Here is a 27,494-nt window from a genome sequence, read left to right on the forward strand (position 1 = left end):
TAGGAAACAAGTTGGACACAACTTCCGTATATTCTTATTCAAAGTTAACATACTTGTATTCCAAGGGGCAGACTCTTTAAGTTAAATTCCTTAAACCCAGGAGTTTCCAAGTCTCCAATTTAAATAAGTAGCAAATCTTCCATACCACCAAAAAATACAGCTCCAAACATACTATAAACTGGGCCCTCAATTCAGCTCAAAATTATTAAGAAGTCTTTTTTAAATATTGCCTTCTTGAGTCATTTCTTGCTCTTCTGTTCCAGAGCTCAAGAATAGGCAATGTCTAATTACGGCACTTCAAATACTTCTAAATGCAATCAATAGTGTCTTACCTTTGTCATAAGAACATTTCTAATAGGGAGTATATCAAAGAATGGGTGTCTTCAGGCTGGATAATGTAAAAATGAAAACCCCGAAGTGTTCAGCAAGAACAGAGTAAAAGGAACACAGAAAATTATCGTGATCAGATGAGTAAAATGTATACTACAAGTATACAGTAAAGAGTACAGTAAAAAGTACGAGTATTTTTTTCTTGGTAAAAGTGCAAAGATTATTAACCATTGTATATGGTGACTGCCTGCACAACACAGAATAAATCTACAGAGCCAACATCAAAAGGGAGAATGTCATTAGTTACCAGAACATTAATGTGTTTAACATAAGCCCCTCTGAGCCAAACGTGAACATCAGTCTTGTTGTAAGCAAAAACAAGGTATACAACTTATGAGCTGGGTTAATTAGATTCTATTAACACGGTTCTTATTCATAGTAGCTACATTTGCTGTAAATACTGTAAATTAAACTAATTTTCTCATTTATACAACATTTTAAAGGCAATGTTTTACATTTCCAGATCTTTGATCATGAAAATGTGTTTTATGAGGCTCAAATATATAAAAATGAATATCTAAAATTAAAGAGATTCTATACGGTGCTTTCTAATGCTGATTTATTTTCTTTATGCCTATTTAAAACTTTCTACTTAATGATCTGTACAATGTTTTGCAGTGGCTTGTGTTTAGGCATTGTAACTGTTTGGGGACGAGTAGTTAAGTTTTTTAGAATAGAAGCAACAGCATTATAAAGATGGTAGTGGCTAAATAAACAGTTACCAACTACTAATAATTTAGTTTACACTATAGTTTTTTTCTACTTTGTTTTACATATCTAATTGTTATAGCAGGACCTACAGCCTTGAAATAAATACTGGGGCAAAATTTCTAGGGCTGTCTAGGGGCTTACAGATGGGATCTTTAAACTCATAGAATCATAGCATCGTTAAGGTTGGAAAAGACCCTTAAGATCATCAAGTCCAACCGCTAACCTATCACTGCCGAGTCCACCACTAAACCATATCCTCAAGCACCACATCTACTCTTCTTTTAAGTACCTCCAGGGATGGAGACTCCACCACCTCCCTGGGCAGCCTGTTCCAGTGCCTGACAACCCTTTTGGTGAAGAAGTTTTTCCTAATGTCCAACCTAAACTTCCCCTGGCGCAGCTTGAGGCCGTTTCCTCTCGTTCTATCGCTTGTTACTAGGGAGAAGAGACCGACCCCCACCTTGCTGCAACCTCCTTTTAGGTAGTTGTAGAGAGCGATATAGGTCTCCCCTCAGCCTCTTCTCCAGACTAAACAAGCCCAGCTCCCTCAGCTGTTCCTCATAAGACCTGCTCTCCAGACCCTTCACCAGCTTTGTTGCCCTTCTCTGGACACGCTCCAGCACCTCAATGTCCTTCCTGCAGTGAGGGGCCCAAAACTGAACACAGTACTCGAGGTGCGGCCTCACCAGCGCTGAGTACAGGGGCACAATCACCTCCCTACTCCTGCTGGCCACACTATTGCTGATACAAGCCAAGATGCCATTGGCCTTCTCGGCCACCTGAGCACACTGCTGGCTCATGTTCAGCCGGCTGTCAACCAACGCCCCCAGGCCCTTCTCCACCAGGCAGCTCTCCAGCCACTCTTCCCCCAGCCTGTAGCGTTGCATGGGACTGTTGTGACCGAAGTGCAGGACCCAGCACTTGGCCTTGTCGAATCTCATACCGTTGGCTCCAGCCCAACGATCCAGCCTGTCCAGGTCCCTCTGTAGGGCCTTCCTACCCTCCAGCAGATTGACACTTCCACCCAACTTGGCGTCATCTGCAAACTTACTGAGGATGTGCTCAATCTCCTCATCCAGATCATTGATAAAGATATTAAACAAGACTGGCCCCAACACTGAGCCCTGGGGAACCCCGCTCGTGACCGGCCACAGCTGCCTAAACAAGACTGTAGGCTTAGTATGGAATAAGTATTCAAATAAAATGTAAATATTTTTCTCTTTATTTGTTACTAGGTTTTTCTACCTTGATTATTGCCATGATTTCTTACCACCGTTCGACACATTTGAAAGTGAAGCAATAATTCCACCTGATAAGAAGCAATGCACTGAGAAAAACTTACTAAATCTTTAAAAAAACTTTTATGTATAATACTGCAAATTCTTAAGATCCAAAATATCTTTGTAGAATAAAAAGAGTTTGCTGCTTTTTCCAAACATTCATGTTTGTGTTCAAGATCAGAAAGTGCATCTGAAGCGCTGGAAAAATAAGCTATCGCATTATCTAAGAGTATGATTTTGACTTGCGGTGCAGGTAGGTAACAAGTTTTACTGTAACTTTAAAAATGGCAACTGAGAAAAGCAGATTAATTTATTTTCCTTATGGAAAAGTAAATCACTTGGATCTTTCATGCATATTCTTATCTCACTCAGAATTTGTCTTTTAAACATATTTTCCTTTAAAGTTGCTGCCTACATTGATTCAAAACAGAAGAGACAACACTAGTTTTATTGAAATATGAGTAGGAATAAGCTCCAACGCATTCAGAGTGGCATTGCTCCCAGGGTATTGCATGAAAAGGACTGTTTCCCTTAGTTTTATCAACATAAAACTGCACTGAATAAGATGCCTCCACTTGTACATTACCATCTTGTGGAGCAGAACACATGCTGAAGGCAGCTAGGGCTGGGAACTGCTATCACAGCATATCTGAATGAGTTTACCACAGCTTGGGGAAGATAGATGGTCTGAATCTCAGCTTCTCCTGCATTCAGTGTGCTCTTGAATGGGTTCAAGAGATTTAAAAAAAAAAAAGGCAAAAAAAACCAAGACCAAAAGTATTGTCTCCATTATTTGGCCAGGGAGGTTTTCAGAAACCATCATTAGTGACATTCAAGGCCCCTCCTGACTAAGAAGTCTCCTTGACGGAAGGTGGAGAGTTCAAGCCACATGAGAAGCTCTGTATTAAAAGAAGAAACTCAATTTAAGCTGTAATCCTCAGCCAGTTTCTGCAACTCATTGACCTGCTGCACTATAGCTCTGCAAAAGCCAGATACAGAAAGCCTGAACAAGCGTGCTCCAGGGCATAACTGTGTTTGACTGTGAGGGGATATAATGATGTGGGAATGGTAGATTTCTTTTTGTGGGCAAAAACCTCCCTTCCATAGGATAGTTCATTCCAGAAGCAGACAGGCAAGTGAGCAAATACTTTGTGATAAATCACGATTGCCACTTAAGCATGAGAAAGGCAGATTTTCTGCAAGTGTTTCACACCTTAAGCAATTTCCACCTGCAAATGTGCCCAGGCAAAGTTCACCATGAATAGGAGATTATAGGCTTTTCAACCCAAATACAATATTGTTTGTTTTACTATGTCTAGATTTGAGACAGATCAAAAATGGGATTGTCTTTGCATAGGTGTTAAGATATAAAGATTTCAAGCTGATTTCTGTTTTACTATTCCCACATATTTTGAGGATTCTTGAGGAGTTTTCCAAAAAGATCTGCAAGATCATAATCTGGGAGAAAATGTGGTTCCTATACACCTGTCCCCAGCTTTTTATCTGGGCTATAGGCAAACAAAACAAGCAATAATCTGCTAGAAGTACTCTGCCTTTGACCTCAGAACTGATTAACTTGTAGCTAAGGCCAAAATAAGGGAAAAGGGACTACAGTGGCTTAAGCTTTGAAAACTTGATTCAAGTTCTAATGCTGCTACAGTCCTAATGTGCAATTTTGAGAAAAATAATTAAATGTGATTTCTATTTCCGCTTTTGTTTTTGCATTTGTATAAATAAAAAAAAAAATCTTACTATATTGACACTAGATAAAATCTACAGACTCATGACACACCCAGGTGCCAGGTACTGAAGGACATAACCTGGCCTACGTTGGAACACTCTCAGCTGCTTCACTGTCCCTAGGAAAAACTTATTAATTGCTAAGATTTTGCTAAGACTATCTGGATTTCAAAATTAGCTGTAAACTCTGGGCAGCATCATATTTACTTAGAAGTGATACTTCCCCTCAGTGCAGAGAAATGAAAAGCATGAGTTCTCCTTTTTAACTAACTTTCCTCTTTAAAATGTATCATAGCACAAACAATGTGTGTGAAAAAGAGAACTAAGTCAGCCTGTACATTTTTACTATTTTTTCCTTCTTATGTTGCTATTGTTTAGCACTTTCTACAGCTAAGGCATGTCTTTTCCTTTGGACTTTGAGAGGAAGACTACAATGATGATCCTTAAAAAGAGATACAGCTGCTATGAAACATCACTCTTACCTACATAAGCTGTGTGTCAGTTAAAGAGAATCCTTAGAACAGGAAGGGGAGTTGTGCAGTTGAATACATACATTCTTCTGAGAAGCAAAGTAGTGAAATGCTGATGCCTATATATTATACAGGCTTGAGTCATTACAATCGGAAAGTAGGGAAACTTGTTAAATAGCCCTTCCAGTCCAAGAAAAATTGCTCAACCAGCAGCACAATCAAAGCTCTTCAGCCTGGACAGAAGGAATCCCAGACAAAAATTCTGGTATTGAATCTAATTTATGCCCAGAGAGGCCAAAAACACTAGCTGATTGGAAAACCAGAGCTTGAAGATACAGCCAACAGCTCAGACAACATGAAAGGAATTTTCAAGGAAGTACAGTTCATTCATAATACAGTACCTGCTGAAATCAATAGGGACTTTGCAGCAATGTCCCTGAGCATTAGAGAATGCTGCCCTTAGTGAATATCTAATTACCAGCCTATCCCCTAACTTTGTTACATTTTGCAAAGCTGGACTGCAGGAACTTACTTTGGATAAATCTTAGGATGGAGACTTTGGTTACCAGTGTTGGGTCTTCTGACGCGCATACATACTCACACAGGATTTCCTAAGTAATTCTGCCAAGGTTTACAGCTCTTGAATGTAAAATCTTTTATGTCTATTATGAGCTATGTAGGAAAGCAAAGGCATGATATTATGGAAGATGTTTTGAACGTAAAAGTCTTATATTGCGAGTTGTTTTTTTCTTCCCCAGAGTTTGTTTTTAAAACCGTCTGATCAAATCTTCCCTGCTTCCTTACCTCAGAAACTAGCTGTGCTTCCATTGATGCGTAGAAGTCATTCATCATTCTTCCATGCCTACACTTCTAGTATCACCTACCATATTGCTTCCCAAACACTATGATGAGCCTCAGTAGCGCAGCATGAACACTGCAGGTGAGACATGGCATAGAGTCCAACATAATGCACTACAATACTGCTGGTCGTACTGGCAGCTTACCCAGAACATCATTTCCTCAAGAGACTTTAGGAACTCAAAAGATTGGGAGTTTCCAATATAGTAGATGCAAAGAAAGATTAGAGCCTCAAATATTTGTGGTCATTCAGAATCTCACAGAACTTTGGACAAGCATTCTCAGAAGGCTGATGGAGCGAGGCAGGCTCAACAGAAGACCTGTTTAGATGACTGCTTTGCAAAGTCCTGCTAGAATAACTTCAAAGGGCATTCCTGCAAAATGACCTTGGTTTCTACTTTTATTAGGCTGGGATATCCACGTTTGCTGCCAGTCTGTCATAAACAGTCAACGGAATTCTTCTGTTTCTGTAAAATATTAGAGTTTAAAAAACCCACAGCCCTCGCATTATTAGCTTAGTAACATAAATCATAGTAAGCAACATAACATCAATTTGCCAGCATAGCTTGTGCAGTCCAGATTCGTTGCTGTGCCAAGAGGACACAGCCAACACAGCCTCTGTGGAGAATTAGGCAGATATATGAAGACAAAGACATGAAGCTGTTTTCAGCAGCAAGGAATCAAATATTTTCTAAACTAGCTTTGCGTTGATAGGCTCACGTTTAAACTATGAATTCCACCACTTTCTTCCTCACCTGAATACCAGTGATTCACTACTTTCACTGGCAGTAGAATGATTGTGCTATGGTACATGGTGGAACTTCCCAGTGGAAAAAAAGCCTTAAACAACTGAAAATTAACAAAATGCTGCTGGTTTAGCAATATTTTGCTAGAACACTGCTGATTTATAAGAACACTGTTCTCTTATTACACTATTTTTACTAGCAGAAGGTATTTTGCCAGGAAGCCAAGGATGGAGTGTGAAGCATTTTCACTAGCAGCTGGCTGCAGCTGCATGCTCTGCAAGCACGCCAGGAGCACCAGGACCTGCAGCAACATCCAGCTGCTGCCTGGCCTACAGATGGAGGAAAAGACACTGAGAAAAGCACTTATCCCTTCCCTTGGTTTTCAAGAAGATCAGTGTACAAATGCACAGATCTCTTAGCAGTAGTTTTGGGACAGACAGTGTACAACAGTATTCATCTTGTTAACAGAAGGACTTGTTACTTATCTATAGCTGAGAGCAATTAAAAATAAAAAGAAAGAAAGAAAAGAAATTCGTATTCTTTCTGTCACCACCACTGGACTTCATATAACTAGTCCAGGATACTGCTACATCAGAGCATGTGACAAAAAAAAAAACCAACAAACCCTGTGCATACTGGTGCATTGGAGCATGTGACAAAAAACTCTGTAATTCCCCTTACACTGAAATAAAATAGAGCAAGAATGGGAAACAGAATACAAATGCAAACCCAAAGCAACAAGGAAAAGGACGTATGCAAAACCACAGCCTATGTCAAGAGTTTCAGAATGATGGATGCAAGAAAACTGGGCAAAAATACTACACTGACAGTTGAAGAAACCACATATTTTAGGGGCTTCCCTATAGCATTTCTGATTTTTGTCAACTAAAACACACACCAGACACAAAAGATACTAAAATCCACATCAGACGCAGTAGCTTTACCTTTAGTCACTTGAATAAACCAGCACTTACCACAACTTTCTTTCCAGTAGCTGTGCTGTTACTCTTGTAACTGCAGACAGTGAACATGGTATCATAGACACAGTCACACCGCCTTCTTTTTCAGGAGCCCCAGGTCCATGTTTCCAGAGTCTTGCAGTGTGGTCTCTGGGCTGCCCTGCCACGGGGAAGGGGAACCCTCAAACCCTTTTCCTGAAGCTGCTCTATCCTGCAATAAAGGATGATAGCCAGACAGTCAGTGCATTCTCTGAGAAACAAACAGGTTTGAGTCCTTGCCCTTCTTCCAAGGTTTATTTCAGTATTTTCAACTGGTGATTTTAAAGATGTATGGATCATGAATTCAGGCCAATTCACAGGAGAAACAAATGCCTCACCCTCCAGCTGGGGAGTCAGGCAGAACAGCCTTCATGGGAACAGCTGTGGAGGCCTCCAGTAAAGGCCAGAGCTCCCTCCTCTTCTAAACTGGGAGGTTGAGTCTTGTCACCTTTCAGACAGCAGAGGGAATTGTGGTGTCTTCCTGAGAACAGACTCCATTATAAAAGGGGCTCATAGGCCACAGACATGAACTTTGCTTTTGGTTTTGCTAAAAGAGGTTGGATCCCTACCTCCAGGAGAGGTTCAGAGCTGTATACTGCATATGGAGCAAGATATCTCCAGTAGCACCTGGTATATCTTGTAAAGAACGTGTAGTCAATATGCTGGACCCCGTTCCAAGGTACTTAATGTTCCTGTGGCTTTTATGGAGGATCCAGCTACCTAAAGACCGGTCCTGAGCACCTGTACATCTTTGTATCATTCAGGCCTACAGAAACAGTATGGATTTTGTGAATTTTAATTCCTCAGACACCCCTCAAGTTCTCTGTGACTAAGTACAAGGAATTTTAGGGAGCTGAAGCTATTCAGTGAACTAGAAAATAAATATTAATAAATCAAGGAAAGATACTGTTAAACAATAATGCTGTAGAAGTAGGGACCACAGTCTGGTTCACAAAAATCTGCAGGTCAAAAGAATTAAGAACTGTAGGTACCGGTTTCTCACTTCATTGCATCACCAGATTAGGAACACTTTCTTACTTCTCTTTTTTGTGTTTTGTCTATATCCTACTTTTTTCTGAGAAAGTTATTGCCTTTACCACCCCCCTAAAACCAATTTAGAATAAATAAGAACAACTAATGCAAGCAAATGTAGCAAAAGCTGCTTAACCACAGCCTCCACAACAAAAGATGAAGTAGACATGGCCAGTAAAAGCAGTGGTTGAAGAATTGCCCAGCAAGAACCTCAGGGATCTGAACAAGACTATGTAGATATTACTAGCAGCAAGGAAAAAAAAAGTTAAGGAATAGGCACCTTACAGCAACTTCAACTTTTACTTTTGCAGACAAAATAGTAGGAGCACCAGTACTCAATACTTTGTATTAACTTCCTGTTGTATTACGTTTCTCAACTGTTTGATAACCCTTAGGGTCTTTCATTTAGTAGGTTTAGATTACTTTCACATTAATTTTTTTTTCCCCTCAGCAAGCCTATAGAGGACTGGCTTAAGTCAGGCAAGGTATTGAATACTTGTGTGTGTGTGTACAGGCCTTTGAAATTCATATAGCAAAGAAGGGAAGGGACCCCAAGCACCTCTTTTGGCGAAATCAGAAGACTGTTGCTCTGGGAAATGGATCCTATCCCTTCTTACCAGAGTGGATCTATGAAGTCACTTAAACCAAACTGTTGACAGGAGTCCAAACAGCCCAAGTTCCTATTTTTGGAGTTGAGAAATAAGAGATGATTTGCAGAAGTAACAAGTACCAAGAACTGCAGCCTAGAATGAATGAAGCTTTGAACATATCAAGAGATATATAAAGCTAATCACACTAAGACAACTGCATCCAAATGTTGGGGAGAAATGCACCCAAAGATGGAACAGAGCTGATGACTGTTTTGGTTTGCCTTTGTCTTGACTGTTTCTCAGTCACCACTGCACAATCTCAACATAAAAAGATACTGAAGTAAACTCAATAATTGCAAAGCATTTTGTCTCCTGGGTAACTGTACTAGAGATTCCTACAGCATGAGTGGCCTAAAGCCACACAGTGAATACAGAGGATAAAATGGATAGTTAATAAAAATATGTAATGTTTTCTTGATTTTTTTCCTAACTGAAAGGAATACAGATACTACTGCACTTTTTAGGATCAAAACCAGTTACTGTGCAATAATGGGTATTTATACTTCTCTCTTGAGATACTCAAAAATTATTTTTCATCTCTTTAGATATAACTGAATGAAGGACCATACAGCCTTTTTTTTTTTTTTAATCTCCATTTATATTTAGGGCCCAAACCTCTTCAGCTTTGACATATCTTTTGGTTACCCATTTCTTCTTGATGGCAGAACTTGATCTCTACTGAGTGTATTGCTGTGTATCACCCAACTAAAAGACAGTACCATGATCTATCAGGTAAATGCTGCAGCTTCTCCCCTGTTAATACAGAGCTGCCGATTACAACAATTCAGGTATGTACAGCCAAAAAATTCCATAGAAACTGGTTCTGGGCCAAAGCAGGAAATCATCTTTCACAAAGTAATTAGGAGGAGACCTATTAGAACAATTTCTATTTAGTACCTTCTCTATTTTGGCCCATCTCCTCAAAATGTAAACATTTTATTGAACCTCCAACAAACCCTGTAAGTGTATCTAATGCAAGTGAGGTAACAATTATTCTTGGATTAACAATATTTCTCAATATGCAGAGGAACAGAATACTTAACCGTAAACACCACTGAGATACTTTAATCAGAGGAACTACTGTTGAGTTTTTAAAAATATCCTTGTGCAGTTTACAGGGCAGGTCTCTGATACCATGCCAGGAGAAGATTCTGGGCATCTCTCCAAGCAGAAAGAGAAATCAGCTGACTTCATGTTAATCTTGTGAATAGAATACCATATTCGTCTTAGAGGAGGTTCTATTTATTGTTGAAACAGAGGCTGAGAGAGATTTCTCAGCTATTCATACCAAGCCTTTGGCATTGATAGTGCCGTACGATAGAAAGGCCACTATTTGTTCTGGGGAGGGGATTGCCTGCAAGGCAACGGCAAGCACACAGCAGCAAATGATACAGTTTTGAACTATTTATGCTCTGTGTTTCAGTCAGCAACCAAATGAAATCTAAATGCATTTAATGAATGCTCAGTGTTCTCTTGTGTACAAACCTGAAAACCAAACCACAATTCATAAATTCAGTGTAACTATCTTTACATTTTGTGCTGTTGAAGCAGTATTTGAGGATTTACCTTTAGGGTGTTGCTAATCTTTCCAATGTTCAAATAACTCGTAGTTAAATCAGAACACTGTAAAAATGTTGAAAATAGGACAGTTTGTTCTGTGAAATCCTAGAAAACACTGGAAACTTCTAATGAGGTTTTGCTTGGATGTATTTTTCAGGGATGAATGTCACGGACTCCTGACAGATGTTCTGCAGAAGACCTTTATTGTCAGCTTTTCACTGCTTATATATCTTTTCGACACATTCTCCACATGATCACAAGCACAAACAGTTTCTGTTATTCGACAGCTAGCTCTAAGCACGCGCCTTATACTACATTCTAATAGGCTGTTCTATTTGCGCTACCTCATTTGTTTTGGCTTGCTTAATTCTTTCTTGGCATTCCCACACTCCTGTCTTTTTTTACTGCCGCGTTGCTTCAGCTCAAGAACGTGTCAAACAGTGCTAAGTTACTTGCAAATTCATCCCCTACAGTATTTATTTTAAAACAAGGAAGAATGCTTTTCTAATAATCCCATAATGAAGACCAAGGATTCTTTCTAGCTCTTAATTTGCTCTAAAAGAAAGTAATAACCCATACAATACCTTAATAATCACACAACATATTTTGACATAGCTTTTTACAGAATGTTACTAAAACCATTTGCATGGTATAGCGATAGCTTTCTGTGGGATTATCTAACAGAGTTTGTTAGGAAAACAGATAACCCCTACAGTGAATCAATGGAGACAACCACTGGAAGGGGGGAAAATTAAAGAAACATTCATCTGTTCTAAGACTGCAAAACAAAACACAGGTTCTGCTTCTTTTTTCGTTTTATCATTTCATCTCTAATGAAATCAGTTAGCAGCACCAGAGCAGTAAAACAGATACCTAGTGTTGTGGCAGGCTAATTGTCACCTCTCCCACAGAAGCAAGTGATGTTTTATCTGATAAGGAATGTAGCACAGTTGTTTTCTTGTGCCTTAGAACAAAAACGCAACAGCTCAGACAATCAAGCAACATTACAGAATTACTAAATTAAAGCCATCAGATTTGCTGGCAGAACTGTGCTGAGATATGAAATAAGAGCTGAATCAGTTGCTGAGATGAATAATCTGGCAGTCAAGAAGATGAGAGACCTCCCTTCATTGTTTAATGCTTCTGTCAGTGCAGTTCCAGGAGCTGCTTCTGAGTCAGAAGCCGGTTCGGCTTGACTTACAGTCAATATGTTGCTCATAAGCAGAAGTGCACATTGATACAGTAAATGAAGAAAAGGTCAGCTTCAGGTATGCACAGAACTGTATTTCATGATAGGCCTCAAAGAGTTTATATCTTCTTTGGGAGTGAAAGCCTACTTAAATATTTTAGTATAGTAGGCTATCATGAGCCATCCCATCAAATTACAGACTGCATATTCAGTTTTTTAGTGCAAGTCTGCTGTACTTACTGTCACGCTATAAACTGTTTTAACACTACCAGGGCCAAAACATGACAGCGACGATATTAACATAATTGGTCATAAATACACCTTTTCCCCCTACAATTACAAATCCTAATAGGAACAGCACTACCGGTTTTTCTAGAATCATAGAATAGAATCATAGAGGTTGGAAAAGACCTCTAAGATCATCAAGTCTAACCATCAACCCAACATTACCATGTCTCCTAAACAATGCCACGTCTTTAGTGCCACATCTACACATCTTTTAAATACTTCCAGGGATGGAGACTCCACCACCTCCCTGGGCAGCCTGTTCCAATGTTTGACAACCCTTTTGGTGAAGAAGTTTTTCCTAATGTCCAACCTAAACTTCCCCTGGCGCAGCTTGAGGCCGTTTCCTCTCGTTCTATCGCTTGTTACTAGGGAGAAGAGACCGACCCCCACCTTGCTGCAACCTCCTTTTAGGTAGTTGTAGAGAGCGATATAGGTCTCCCCTCAGCCTCTTCTCCAGACTAAACAAGCCCAGCTCCCTCAGCTGCTCCTCATAAGACCTGCTCTCCAGACCCTTCACCAGCTTTGTTGCCCTTCTCTGGACACGCTCCAGCACCTCAATGTCCTTCTTGTAGTGAGGGGCCCAAAACTGAACACAGTACTCAAGGTGCGGCCTCACCAGCACCGAGTACAGGGGCACGATCACCTCCCTGCTCCTGCTGGCCGCACTATTCCTGATACAAGCCAGGATGCCATTGGCCTTCTCGGCCACCTGAGCACACTGCTGGCTCATGTTCAGCCGGCTGTCAGCCAATGCCCCCAGGTCCTTCTCCACCAGGCAGCTCTCCAGCCACTCTTCCCCCAGCCTGTAGCGTTGCATGGGACTGTTGTGACCGAAGTGCAGGACCCAGCACTTGGCCTTGTTGAATCTCATACCGTTGGCTCCAGCCCAACGATCCAGCCTGTCCAGGTCCCTCTGTAGGGCCTTCCTACCCTCCAGCAGATTGACACTTCCACCCAGATTGGTGTCATCTGCAAACTTACTGAGGATGTGCTCAATCTCCTCATCCAAATCACTGATAAAGATATTAAACAAGACTGGCCCCAACACTGAGCCCTGGGGAACCCCGCTTGTGACCGGCTACCAACTGGATTTGGCTCTGTTCTCCACAACTCTATGGGCTTGGCCATCCATCCAGTTTTTTACCCAGTGAAGAGTACACCCATCCAAGTCATGAGCCAGGAGCTTCTCTAGAAGGATACTGTGAGAGACAGTATCAAAGTACTAAAGTCTAGGCAGACAACATCCACAGCATTTCCCTCATCTACTGATGCATTACATATTGTCTTGCTCTAGTAACAGGTCTTACACAAAGCTACTTTCCAATTAGTGATTTTGAAATGCTTACCGTAGCAATTTCTGTACTTAGCAGGTACATTCTGGTTTAGTTTGATATTTTTGAGAAGACTAGGAAGTTGTTATTTTGCAGGCTTGTTTAATGCTAGTACCTAGTGAGATCTACAAATGACTCTCATTTATCAGGTCTTCCTTGATCCTCCACTTCACAATTAGTTGACTGGACTACTTCCCCCCATTATTGTGACAGTTGTCTCATTTCACTTTCTTACTTCCTTATCTCCAGTGCATAATCCATCTCAATTTAAATAAAATCAAAAGAAATCTTTTACTAAAGGGCTGAGTTACCTATGTTACACTAGTAGTGCATGCACGGTATTGCAGTCACACTGGACTGCCCCCCAAGAGCGGCACTGCAGTGGGGCCACTGTGAAGCCCAGGACAGCACCCGGGGTTCGGCCCAGCCCTGACACGACAAGACTGTTGGTACAGGCTCAAGTCCTCAAACGAGGCATGCAGGTGCATATCACATTCGTGCATGTACCTTCGCCTTCCTCTCCACTACTTTGTCCTACTGGGGTTTATCTTCGGCACAAGACCTCAGAAGCCCTGCCCAGGCTGGCGTGTTCGGCGAGCAAGCAGCCGTCGCCAGCTGAGCGGACATCCTCAACAAAGGGCTCTGGCTCCACCGAGGTCTGTGGCTCCTCACGCCCGCAGCTCGACCCACGGACAATGCCCGTCCGGCCGCCCTGGCCGCGGCAAAGGCAACCGCCGAGGGCCTAAACGTGATGGGGAGGAGGGCGGCAGCTAAAGGAAGCGGGCGCGAGGGAGGAGGCAGGTCTCCCCGCCGGCCCCAGCACTAGCACCGGTGTAAGCGGGGCCGCGCAGCGCCGAGCCCGGCCCGGGTGAGGCGCCGCCGGCCGCAGCCTCAGGCCGAGGAGGAGCCCCGCGCTCCAGCGCCCCCGGCAGAGCAGGGCCCGCCGTGGGCCGCCCGCGGGCCGGCGGCAGCCCGGACCCGTTTCCCTGAGGCACCTCCGGGCCCTGCCAGCCGCGGCAGCGGGCGGGCGGCCGGGCAGGCCGCGGCGGAGGATGAAGCAGGTAGAGGCGGAGGGGGGGGGCGGCGGCGCGGCTCCCCTGGTCGTCCCCCCCCGCTGACGGGCTCCCCGCCGCAGGCGCTGGTGGACGACACCGAGGATGTGTCCCTCGACTTCGGGAGCGAGGAGGAGCTGGCGCTGCGGGGAGCAAAGATCAGGTACCGGCGCGGGGCGGAGCGGGCCGGCCCTGCGCGGAGGCCTCGGCGCCCGCCTGAGGTAACCGGGCCCGGGCGGCCCGGGCTGCTCCAGCGGCACCGACGCACTGAAACACCAGGAGCTCCATTTAAACACTTAATTCCCATTTTTTACAGGGAGGGTGGCTAGGCGCTGGAGGAGGCTGCCCGGGGCGGCTCGGGAGCCCCGTCCGGGAGGTGCTCCGTGCTGGGCCGCCAGCTCTGGCCGCTGCGGGCCCGGCTGCTCGGCAGGCTCGGCATCGCCCTGCCCTTGGAAACTGGGATTTTACGTACCCAAAGCAAACATATCACACACACACCCCAAAAAAAAAACCAAACCAAACCACAAAACAAACCCCACCAACGCCAAACCCCCAACCAAACAGTATTTTTTTTTTTTTTTTTAAGAGCTGAAGCAGGGAGAGCTCTGATCTTCAGCAAAACAAGTCGTGCAGCAGAGCCCTCTGGCATTGCGTTGCACACCTGGCTGAAGGGAAACAGCAAGTTATATGCCATAAAACTGCCATGTTTTCTTACCACAGGATGTGATGTTATGTGGAGTATACTATATCTTATCCTTGTAGCTGTTACCTGAGAAAACCCAACCCATTGATCCATCTCATCTGCCAGGTTAAGCAGTCTACCTTTATGTTACCAGATGTGTCACTCTGCAGCTCTGTCCACACTGAGGTCCCAGGTGACAGAGCTGTTGTTCCATCAGTGGCTTTCGAAGACTCTGCAGTCAAAGACTGTCAAAAGGAATTATACATATGCATGCATTCATCAATAATGTGTATAATCAGCTTGGATTTGTATTGCTTTCTTCCCTTCCACCCTGCCCAAATTGACTCTGGTCCGTTACAATGTTAACATTTCTTGTACGCACAAACAAAAGAAAATAAGAGATGTTAAACCTAACACAGATGTTCTCTCAGACAGATGAATAAGCAATCACATAGCTTTACAATACAATTACTCTGTTTTACTAGTGTCTGATGAAGCATATCTGCTCTACCAGTGCATTGGACTTTGCAACCGAAGTCAGCCATGACACAAGATTAACATTCCCAGAGTTACTTTGTTTCTGTGCAGGAGCACAAATTTTAAATGAAGGTTTATATTTTCGTCCAGTCTTGGAGAACACAGCCTAAAGAATTAAACTAAATTGGGAAATACAGCTTAGGAGTGTGACTTGAATGCATGAGCCGCAGATTCAGTCTACATGACTGGACTAGACACCAGTAGAATGAAGTGAAACCACCCTGAAATGTTTGTAGGAGGTCCACAGCACCAGTTATTTTACTGTAGAGATCTGTTGCTACTGGTTCACGCTATCCTATAGTACAGACAGGCAAAATATCACTAAACTGTACTATTAATTGATCCACTTTGTGAACTTACTTCATTAGAGACTGCTCGTCTATCTTGCCCTCGTTGTGACAATACTAAAAGATAATCTATACTGAAAAATCTTCTGCTATAGAATACAGAAATGAAACTCCTTACATTGTTCACACAGAAGTTTGTTTTTATATTTCTGAAGAATCTTGTCCAAACAAGCCCAGAACACACCCATGTACCACAAAATTTTGTTGTCTTATTAGAGGGTGTATACCAACATGTTCCAATATTTGTCTTTAGCTTTATCCCAATTTCATATATCTTGAACTTGATTAGAATTTGAATAACCTATGACAAGTTGTGCTTTTGTAGTACTCCAAGGTATATGCAAGTGCTCCTTAAAAGCAAAAGGTGTGTGGATAGTGATTTAGTTAGTGGCTACTTTCATAAGAAGGTTAGGAAAAAGATGACTTGCACCATCTTTACAGTTCTTTGCAGTATCACATTTGTTCTGAAACAGTTAGGAGCACATGATAGCTTTTTTCACATTAGTCAAGTAACCCAAGATGATCGAGCCAGAGAGCCTGTTTGTGCAAAATTTGCCTAGATATATTTGAAGTACCAGACCGAGGTATAAATTGCAGTGCTGCCGTGGCACTTCTAAGCAGGTGCTGGGAATGAATCTCCTGTGGTTCAGTGGTATACCTTAGGGTCAACCCAATTTGATTCCTTAATATGGGACGCAACTAAAATCATGCTAAATCCCAGCAGAGAGCTCTAGACAATGTAGAGAGCTGGGCAGTCACCAACCATATGAAGTTTCACAAGGACAAGTGCTGGATTTTGCACCTGGGGCACAACAGCCCTGGATGCACGTACAGACTGGGGAATGAGAGGCTGGAGAGCAGCTCTGCAGAGAGAGACCTGGGGGTTCTGGTCAACGGCAAGCTGAACATGAGCCAACAGCGTGCCCTGGCAGCCAAGAGGGCCAGCCGTGTCCTGGGGCGCACCAAGCACTGCATTGCAGCCGGTCGAGGGAGGTGATTGTCCCGCTCTGCTCTGGTGCAGCCTCACCTCGAGTGCTGTGTGCAGTTTTGGGCACCACGGTACATTAAGGATATAAAGCTACTAGAGGGGGTCCAGAGGAGGGCCATGAAGTTGGTGAAGGGTTTAGAGGGGAAGCCATATAAGGAGCAGCTAAAGTCACTTGGTTTATTCAGCCTGGAGAAGAGGAGGCTGAGGGTAGACCTCATCATGGTCTGCAGCTTCCTCACAAGGGGAGGAGGAGGGGCAGGTGCTGATCCCTTCTCTCTGGTGACCAATGCCAAGGGAATGGCAGGAAGATGTGCCAGGGGAGGTTTAGGTTGGGTATTAGGGAAAGGTTCTTCACCCAGAGGGTGGTGGAGCACTGGAACAGGGACCCCAGGGCGGCAGTCACGGCACCAAGCCTGCTGATATTCAAGAAGCACTTGGACAAGGCCCTCAGAGACATGGTGTGAATTTTGGGGTTGTCCTGTGCAGGGACAGGAGTTGGACGCGATGACCCTCGCGGGTCCCTTCCAGCTCAGGACATTCTGTAATTCATAACAGCTCAAGGCCTATCCTAATAGGCATCATGCCTGCAAACTGAATGGAGGTTATTGTAACAAGATAAATAGTGATCATTTAGCCTCAAGGCTCCAGTTCTATACTATATGGATGTTTAGGTGCAACAGGATAAATAAAAGCCCAAGCAAGTGGGTTACTATGCTTTCAGGAGCAAATGTATGCCAAGCAGAGCCACGGCAGAACTTTAAAATATGAAATACTTTTTCTTGCTTTCAAATCCAATGAAGGTAAGTAAAGCCTGGACTATCTTCTGTTAGTACAAGAAATCATGTTAGTTTATTCAATGATTTCTTAATGACATCATAATTCTGGAAATTAGGTTTTAAATTTATAAAGTACAATTGAATTCAATGTAAAAAGATTCACTTAAGCTTTTTTGTTTGTTTCGAAAAGGATGCAGATTGTTTAACTTCAGGTTTTAAAAGAAAATTTGGGATTATCTCCATATTAAAAATTCTGTGTATGATAGGAGCTAAAAGTTTCATCTGATGGCTGTGAGTTAAGAAAACACATTTCTTCTGTTAAGTGAGGAAGTGAACAGTTTATTTACTAGATTCCATTAGTTTCAGGATTTTATTTTTAAGCATAAATATGTGGACATTTTCTGTGATTGAGAGAGTTGTCCTAAGAATGAGGTACAAGTTTTTATATATCTCCATATTTGTCCCTGAGGACAAGAACCTGGTAGTCTGTATCTTTGGCTTGGCTAGCCATATCCTTGTGAGAAGACTGATGATCCATAGTCTCAATAAAGTGTTTAGCACTGTAATAAATGAGCCTCTCGCTTATGTGCTTTTTTAGTAAACGCCCTCCAAGGTTTGATATTGGAACAGATCCAGCAAAGAAATATTAAGCCATCACGTGACTTCCAATATTAACTTTGGAAAAGTAGTGTTTACTTTCACATTTGAAACACACTTATAACTAGTTATAAAAGCTCGGCCTACCCTGATGTGCTTTAGGGTTGTGATCTATGAATAGCTTGTTTTGACACAAAATACCACTTATGTAATGAACTCTTACATCATCTTCAACAAGATCAAGTCTTGTAGCAAGACACTATCTGTTTTTGGCACTTCACAATATTCCCTCCACACCACCCACTTATCTGCTTGTGACAGAAAAAGCTCCTTTCACTTAAAATGTCACATGTTTAGTTTTAGGTCAGAAGTAGTTTTTGGAAAGTTTGAGGTTAGCATGGGCATGACCAGTAGTAAATATAAATTACAGCTGTGCATCATTCTTGCTTCTGCAGCTGTGTGTGTAGTACCACAAGCACAATATTGCCATTATAGAATAGATTATTACTAGAACAGTTAAACAGCTATAGAATATTACAATAAAAATATAAATATACCTATAATTTAAATCCAATTATAATTTAAGTTTATAATTAACAGTTTTAATTGTGTATATTATATATATTTTATTTTACACAATCATAGAATAATAAATTTATAGTTGAATAGTTAATTACAACCTAGGCCATACTACTGTTAATTGTTTACAGATGCAGAGGAGCTTAATGAGACAATCACTGACTTAATCTTATTCAGAAAACCAGTTTTAGTCACTCAGCTTTAAGGAAAGAAGTTATTTAAATGCAATAGCCTCTAGTTAATTGTTGCTTTAACTAACACAAACACAACTGTACAGAATAAGTCTTTGTACTTAGCATACTACCCTGAAAATTGTACTGTGCTCGTTATAGCATTCTCCAAACCCTGTCTTACTGTACAGACCAATGTTCTGTGCCATATAGGTACTTCTTCCACTGAAATTTCCCCTTGTTTTGTTACAGTTAAAATTTTGTTTGATGAGCAAAGCACAAATATCTAGTAAAGTTAATGAACATTCATGAGAACCGCTAGATTCCCAAGTTGTACTCCCTCTGTAAAAGGAAGCGTTTGGTTTCAGACATTACACATGAAAGTTCATTTTGTCTCGTACCCAACAGCTATTTTTTTTTTTTTTAGTTTCAGAGTTCCTGTTCTTGTTTTCAGAACAGTTCTGAAAGGCATAAGGTCTGTCTCAATTCTCTTGTGCCTTGCAATGCTGATTATTTCATTAAACAGTGAGGATTTTAGGGTACAACGTTGAACACAACCACTAAATTCCTTCACGCACTACCAAACTGGTGAAAGACTATAGATATTGTTCTTTTTTTCAGAAAGTTTTAACACAAACAGTACAATCCAACTTTTAGCTTTAGATTGAAGGTTGGCTATTGGAAATACCATTGACTATCTAATATGTTGATGTATATCTGCATTATCAAATAGCAGCTACAAACCAAAATACCATGACAGACTAGATACAGTTGTGTTATAATACATTGTTAACAAATACTGTAACATTCCTTCTTATCCCATAACTTCTTAAGTGCTCTTTTTTTTTTCCTAGGCACCCACTGGCCACCTTTTTCCACCTGTTTTTCCGAGTGAGTGCTATTATTACCTACTTGTTCTGTGACTGGTTCAGCAACAGCTTTGTTGCCTGTTTTGTCACTATTCTCCTCCTTCTATCCTTTGACTTTTGGTCAGTTAAGGTAAGATGACCCTGAACAGTAGTTACTTTTGAAAGTATTTTGTCTGCCATTGAATAAACAAAAAAAGAGAAATATGTATACTGGCAAAAGTGACAAAAACATTGTGATCTGTTGACTTATTAAATGTCTAGCCCATTTTAATTAAGACATTTACATATCTTAGTAACTGTTACTGTTTATCACCATGTCCTCTATGGCCGATGGGAGCTACTAATATGGTGAGAAAATTGCCTTGCCATAGGTAGATTTGTTTGTGTGCTTTTCCTCTTAAAAAGAAAAAGAAATCAACTAATAATGGCTTTCAGTAATGGCTGCCAAAGGATGCCCAAAGCTGCAGTACTGTGCCCAGACCCAGCATGCAGATGCTGCAGAAGGCTCCTGGGAGCCCAGCTACAGCACCGCTGCTCTAATCACATGCAGGCAGGTGGGTCTGGCCAGCCCAGAATCCCAGGGCTCCACATGTGGAACAAGGCTTTTGGTTTGTAGAAGTGAAGCACTGATGCATCTCCAGTATACTGAGAACTTCTAGTGTTCATCCAGATGCAGAAATATTTTCTTAATTTGTCTGCTTGATTCCATGCAGCTTACTTGCCTATAATTAATCTTCCATTTCTTCAGTGTGTTTTTGTTCACAGTTCTCTCTTACTGAGGAAATTTGTTTATCAGGGGTTTCTCCAACTGACTTAGAAAAGATACATCTTATAATTTTTTACCTAAATCAATGTTATTGTGCTAATTATCATATTAGAAGAAGAGAACAGGCCTCTAAATTTGTGGTAACTCATCCAATTCTTATGGTTGTTGGCTCAATCTGGCACAGCTTTTAGAACTAATTTTAATATTTGGTAAAAGAATTATTTTCAGACACGCTTGTCTTTTTTTAATGTTAGTCTCACAGTGAATTATGTAACTCATTAACGCAAACAATTGTTTCTGTCACTAGAACGTGACAGGAAGACTCTTGGTTGGTTTGCATTGGTGGAACCAGATTGATGAAGATGGAAAAAGCCACTGGATATTTGAAGCAAGAAGGGTAAATATGCTGATGAAAGTAGCCACACGACAAACTGAATCCATAGAAAAGACTATAAAGCTGATACTAAGTCAAATAAAGTTACAAACAGAGCACCTTTGTAACAGTTACTTTTTATCCAGCATTTACAGAAAATTAAGTATTCAGTTGCAAGTGTACCAGATTGTCACATCCTGGAAGCATTCAGAACAAAACTGGTCTCGCAACATTGTCACCATATGCATCAGCAGAATAAGTATTCATAGCACGGTACTATTGGTATGAAATGTTTCTGGTGAGAATATCCTGTAATAAACACATCTACCCATAATTAATCACAATGCTGAATCCTCTTCAGGAAGGATTTATGTTGAAAGCAATGCTGAATAGTTCAAATTCAGTATTTGAAAAAAGAATCTTTTAGAATCATAGAATGGTTTGGGTTGGAAGGGACCTTAAAGATCATCCAGTTCCATGGGCATGGGCCTGGACACCTTCCACTAGACCAGGTCACTCAAAGCCCCATCCAATCTGGCCTTGAACACTTCCAGGGATGGGGCATCCACAGCTTCTCTGGGCAGCCTGTTCCAGTGCCTCACCACCCTCACAGTGAAGAATTTCATCCTTATAGCTAACCTAAATCTACCCTCTTGCAGGTTAAAGCCATCACCCCTTGTCCTATCAGTACATGCCCTTGTAGAAAAAAATTCTTTCGTGTAGACCCCCTTCAGGTACTGAGGGGTTGCAATAAGGTCTCCTCAGAGCCTTCTCTTCTCCAGGCTGAACAACCCCAACTCTCTCAGCCTTTCCTCATAGGAGAGGTGCTCCAGCCCTTCAGATCATCTTTATAGCCCTCCCCTGGAACCATGCTCGTGAATATAGTGGGGAATAGAACCCAGATGACAAAGCATTCTGGTACTGTTAGTGCTCCCCCAAACACTCTGAGCAAAAAAAGCAATAAAATGGCACTTGGGATCGCTGCCAGAGTCAAGACTGCAAGTTTTTGCCTTCACTTGCTAACGTTCTACCTACAGCCCCATTCAGGCAAAAGCCTGGCAGAACAATACTTGAAGTGCTACTCACTAGGTCGTTACTTGCAGGCAAATCTAGGCATGTACACAGCCTGGGTACCGAGCCACGTGTAAAATACTCTGACTGGGCGGGCCTGGAGTGCCCTCTAGCAGCCCCGTGGCCGTTTGCAATGAGAACGCAGCCAAGCAGAAGCGCAGCTGGCAGAGTGGGGTTGCACACCATTAAGAAGACAACAGACATTAACGGTCTTCCTGTAATCTAAGTGAAACCTAAAGAGAAAACATAGGCAAGCCTACATGAAAGCAAAGAGTTTCTTAGTTTCATTAAGACAGTAAGCAAGAGCTTTTTTAGGACTTCAAAGAAATGTCATCCATAAAATGACCTCCTGACTCAACATTACTGTAAAATAAACAAGCCTAGTTCACCCACTGCAGTTCATTAAATCTAGCCTAGAAGTACAAAGTCTTCCAAAAATTCTGGCAAAGGGTAGCTTGAGTAATGTAAAAATCATAGTACCACAAGAAGCAACATGCAATTAGAGTAGATCATATTTTGTCATGCCTTATCCATGATAAATACTTTATCATAGCAAGGTCCTAGAATAAATACAATTCCCTGACTTTCCAGAGTCAAGTATTCCCTGCTTCCTTTGCCGGTCCTCTAGCAGTTTTTTAAGATATCTTCCTTTATGCAAGTATGTTAGAAATATACTAAGTTACTCACCAACAGTAAGCAGCTAATTCCTGGTGTGCTGCTGGTGCAACAGAAGATCACCCTTGAAATCCTATCTTCTGCTGAGGTTTGCTGGAAGAAAAGTAAATCTTACACTTGCATTCCAAACACCACAACACCCCCCCCCCCTCCTTTCTCTGGAATGACTGCAGCCTTTTGTAATCTTGCTCATCAAGTTAACTACCTCTTTTAGGTGCAGTGTTCTCAGGTGTATTGACTTTTTTCCTCCTAAATAGTGCTAATACAATGTCATTGTTGAGTAATTTGTCAGTAATTTGGGATACAGGTGATTAAACCCTTTTATTGACTCAAAACATCAGGCTTTTTTTTAAATTATGAAGATATTGAACATTATTATCTGGACCTCTGCAACATCACTAGTTTAGGGGGTACATGAAAAAATTAAAGATACCTTGTAGTTATTGTATCTTGCAGGGTTTTCTTAGGTAAGTTAGAATAACTGAACCATATTTACAAGTTGGGTGCCATTGTCTGCTTCAGGATGAATAGATGGATGGAGTGAGTCTTATTTTTACATGGAGAAATCAAGATTCTGAAAATGAACTAAAAGGCTTTTCAGTTTTCAGAGAGGAAGAGTCCATAGGGTTTTCTTTTCCACTTGCGAAGCTTGTATTTCAGAAGCTAGCACTAGTGGTGGTTGAATGGTCTGAGATTTTGAGTCTTGGTCTCCTAGAAAAGATCAGAACCTTCCGAACAATTCTCTTTCTTTAGTTTCTCTTAAGTGTTGGGAGTTACCAATGAGCTTTTCAGTGTAGATAGAGACATGTGAGTTGTGCTGACCTGAAGCAATCTTCAGCCAGGGCTTTTCGCAGCCTGCTTTGAGGTTTTTTGCTCTCTGTGAAGAACACAAATGGAGGACCGTGAATAACGATGCCTCTTTCAGAGAGATGCCAGCAGTTGCTGGGGAGCCTAACACTAGTATTACAGAAGAGGCATTTTCAAAGCCACAGTTCTTAATTTATGGAATATCAGTGGACTTTGTAAGCAATATTGAAGTTTACATAATAGAAAACTAAGCTTCATGCAAGGTTTAGGTTAAGCTAAGATACTGCATGCTTTTAGGAAAATGTGTGAAAACAGGTGCTGTTTTATTATTGTCTGAGCTGGAAGCAACTGATAAACCCTATGGGGGATCTTTAAAGTTTGCTCGTTGCAGTTTCCACATTAGATACTATAGCTTTTCAGGCACTGGACTGATTTTTTCCCCCTGTACTCTTGATTTCTGAACAGGGCCCATATGATGAATCTACACTACAGGCAGTGAAGTACTCACACTGAAGTTCTGCTTGTAACACTGTCTTCTGTTTCATACTTCTCTAAGGCCTTGGTAAAGTCTGCATCTAATTTCAAGGTTATCTTAGCGTTTCTGAAGTTTAAAGGCATTGTCAGTGTAACAGAACTTTGACTTTAAAATACTACTCATCTGTAGTGCTAGTGGGAGCTATCATTGACAAAAGGAATATTTATCTCATTTCCATGTGAACAGAGACCAGAACATTTTGAGAAGAAAAGGCTGTCATGTACTGTAGGGCAGCAGGCAGAAAACTACTTCTCTTCTTATTCAGCCTCCCTTCCATATATATATAAGAAGTGAAATTTAGGTAAAGAAGTAATTTTGTCCATTCCTCTTCCTCTGCTGATTTGTTATTTATTGTGGATTTTGTCTTTGTGACTAGTAGTTTCAATAATTTTCCTTCTAGGTGCCTACAATAGCTGCCTCAACTGAAGCTGAAGCTCGAATCTTTTGGCTTGGTCTCATTATCTGTCCGGTTATTTGGACAGTGTTTTTCTTTAGCACCTTGTTCTCCTTGAAGCTGAAATGGCTGGTAAGTCTCAGGGTACAACTGACAGACAACAGTAGTAGAGGGAAACCCCAGATCTGTTAGGTTTGCAACAGTCTCTGAACCAAATTTTCCAACAGTACAAAAATTCCACTAAACAGCTTCAACAAATCAGAGGAGCTTTCTGCACTCGAGCCCTGCACTCTAGAATGGATTAGTCATTTTTAGCCCTACTTCTACTAGGTTATTGGACATCAATTCCTTCATCTAACTTGAGAACTTTAGGTGGTTGGCAGAATTATGGACTTCTTTTTAACTGTAGGAAATTATGTTACCCCAACTTATTTCAGTCAAAGAAAACTAACAAGAAAGGACAAAAAATGAACCAGTGATGCTGGTTTTCACATCTCCTTGGGACTTGAACGTTACTTGCTCTTAAAAGTAAGGATTTTAGATCTCTGGTACCGTTCCTTTTTGAAAGAACCAGTATCATAGTACTTAAAAACTTGGTAAATTGAGCTGTAAGTATGTATTTTATAATTACTGTATTTATAAGCCATCCACTTTACAAAAGAAGAAAAATATTACACACTTTTCTGAATAGGAAATTTACCCCATTATATTGCATGAAGATCTTTTTGTCTATGAAATCTTCATATTTTCCCCTGTAAACATTAAGTGCTTGGATAATCACCATAGAATTCATTTTGTCAAGTTCCTAGCCATACTAAGTGAAATTTCTTAATTCGGTTTGAAAAGGAAGTGTCTTGGACATGTACAGCTACATAGCCACTAACAGCCAAGATTACATTTTGTTATTAAACAAAACAGGAAATTCAAGTATGGGTACGAATCAATTGCAAATCATTAACTGTTTCCTAGTGCTGCAAATGGCATAGCTAAGGAAGAAATAGTTAAAATTAAACCAGCAGTATCTCTCCACAGCCTCACCTTTCTTTTTGAAAACTGGAGATTGTTTGCTAAACTAAGAGTTGGTTGGAGCAGGAACCCTACCTAGCACGGGAGGGAGGTTGCTCAGGTGCTTGTAAAAGGCAAGTGACACAAATGAAAATGCAGTAGCTTCCAGGAAACTGTTTCTGAGGCTGAGAGAAACATTTTGTTGTAAGTTATTTCATTAGTCATTTAGATGGGTTCTGTCTTCTGCTAAGCCTAGAGTGCCACAAAAGGATCTAGATATTTTCACTGCTTGTTAATGCTAGATATTGATTTGTATCTATCAATGCTTTTTGCAAATCTGTAAGTTACATGATCTTATTGTATATAATAAGGTATTTGTCAGGTAAACAAGCCTGCAGGTTTGCTATGTATCTGGATGTGAAATTTTGAGATACAACTCACGCTTAAAAGTGAAATGACTATGGAATCTGTTGAAGAGGTGCTTATTTGAATAAATGGTTTTAGGAAAGCGGGTCTTTCAAGATACAGAAAGACAACATTTGTATTAGTGTTTTGATGGAGAGGCATTTTGTAGAAAGGAACTATTGTGTTTGACATGACTGAAGCTCTGTGAAGGTCATTTGTTATTGGAGGGAACATCCCCCTCTTATAGCATGTATGTATATCTCAGTACCATGCATGCCTATATACACATGTGTGTGTATTTATTCTACACATACAGTCTATATATCGCATCATATTTGTCCCAGCTGAACTTCTGTTTGTCCACAGGCTCTTGTGATAGCTGGGATCTCCCTTCAGACTGCTAATTTATATGGCTACATACACTGCAAATTAGGGGGACAAAGAAGCGTCAGCAGAGCTACTTCGAGGATTTTTGTCACAGCAGATGTTCCTAAGAGTAAGTACTGAGTTGGTCTGTCAGTTACATCCCATGAAGTATCACATACTGACCTGCTTCACGCTGTCGGTATTGGCTCTTCCCAGGTCTCAGATCCTAAAACAGCTCCTGGCAGAGCTATCTTGATTCTCCGATAAGCCTCTTTTGTGGAACTCGCTCAGAGGGGCTGTGCCCCATGGCACTTTGCTCAGTTCAGAAGCCCGCTGAAGGTTCACAACTGAGCTGCTTCCACGTCCCATGAAAAACGTCCTTTAAGTTAAACCCTGGGAGGGATGCCTTTTGAGGCACAGCTGTGAGAGCTGTCTTCAACCCTCAGGCTTCCACCAGGCTCTTCCCTGCATTTTAGAAAAGATTCCTACACAGCAGGTTATGCTAGCACCCACGCTTCCTCTGGTCACTCTACAGGACAGAAAAGGAGAATCTCAGAAGACTGCACTGAAGAACATGGGAAGACAGGTGCTAGATAATCAAATAAGGAAGAAGTACAAGGATGAGCAGTAAAAATACTCATTTATGAAAGCTGTTCTTCATATGAAAGTAGTGAAGTAAAGCTCTTCTAGAATTACACCTGCATGAAATAATAAGGATTTTATTTGTGTTTGAGTCTGTAGATTCTGAAAGGTTCAGTGTCTTTGTTACTTAGTTAAAAGTTTCATCAAAAAGCAGATTGTATAGGCACAAAACCAATGCTTGTGGTTTATACAGAGCACACTTTAAGAAAAAAAATAAATCTGTCAGCTAACCTGAAACTGTTGGATTATTTTAACAAAGCATTAGAATGTAATCAAAAGATGATGCTTATTTAATTTTGGACCTACAATAACCAAAATCAAGCTGCCTTTCCCTCTTGTACACAACACTAATTACTCAAAGCTTTGATTCCTCATTGAAATGAGGAATTACAATCACAAAGGGCCTCTTACTTATTAAAGATACTGAATCCTTATTTTTTAGTGTTCAGGCGTAGGGCTGGGTAGAAGAAAGAACAAAAGTCATGTAGCACATTCACACAGTACTTGTGTGAAGCAGCCAGCTATGTGTAAGTAAAAATACATTAATCTTATTCAGATACCTGTAATAAATGAAATATTCTACTTGTACTGTAATGAACTTGCCTAAACTCTAGT

General features: G+C 41.2%; 1 protein-coding gene across 1 annotated transcript; it reads left to right on the forward strand.

Moving 5' to 3' along the window:
- Nucleotides 1–14,069: 14,069 nt before the first annotated feature.
- On the forward strand, nt 14,070–27,116 carry TVP23A (trans-golgi network vesicle protein 23 homolog A; the record flags this gene model as incomplete). The annotated part of the gene is made up of 6 exons (XM_064462124.1): nt 14,070–14,458; nt 19,826–19,862; nt 20,914–21,003; nt 24,468–24,593; nt 26,238–26,367; nt 26,773–27,116. Coding segments are annotated over 6 exons (834 nt in total), but the record flags the coding sequence as incomplete, so codon positions are not given.
- Nucleotides 27,117–27,494: the final 378 nt, after the last annotated feature.

This window comes from Phalacrocorax carbo, chromosome 10, assembly GCF_963921805.1.
Source record: "Phalacrocorax carbo chromosome 10, bPhaCar2.1, whole genome shotgun sequence".
Lineage (NCBI taxonomy): Eukaryota > Metazoa > Chordata > Aves > Suliformes > Phalacrocoracidae > Phalacrocorax > Phalacrocorax carbo.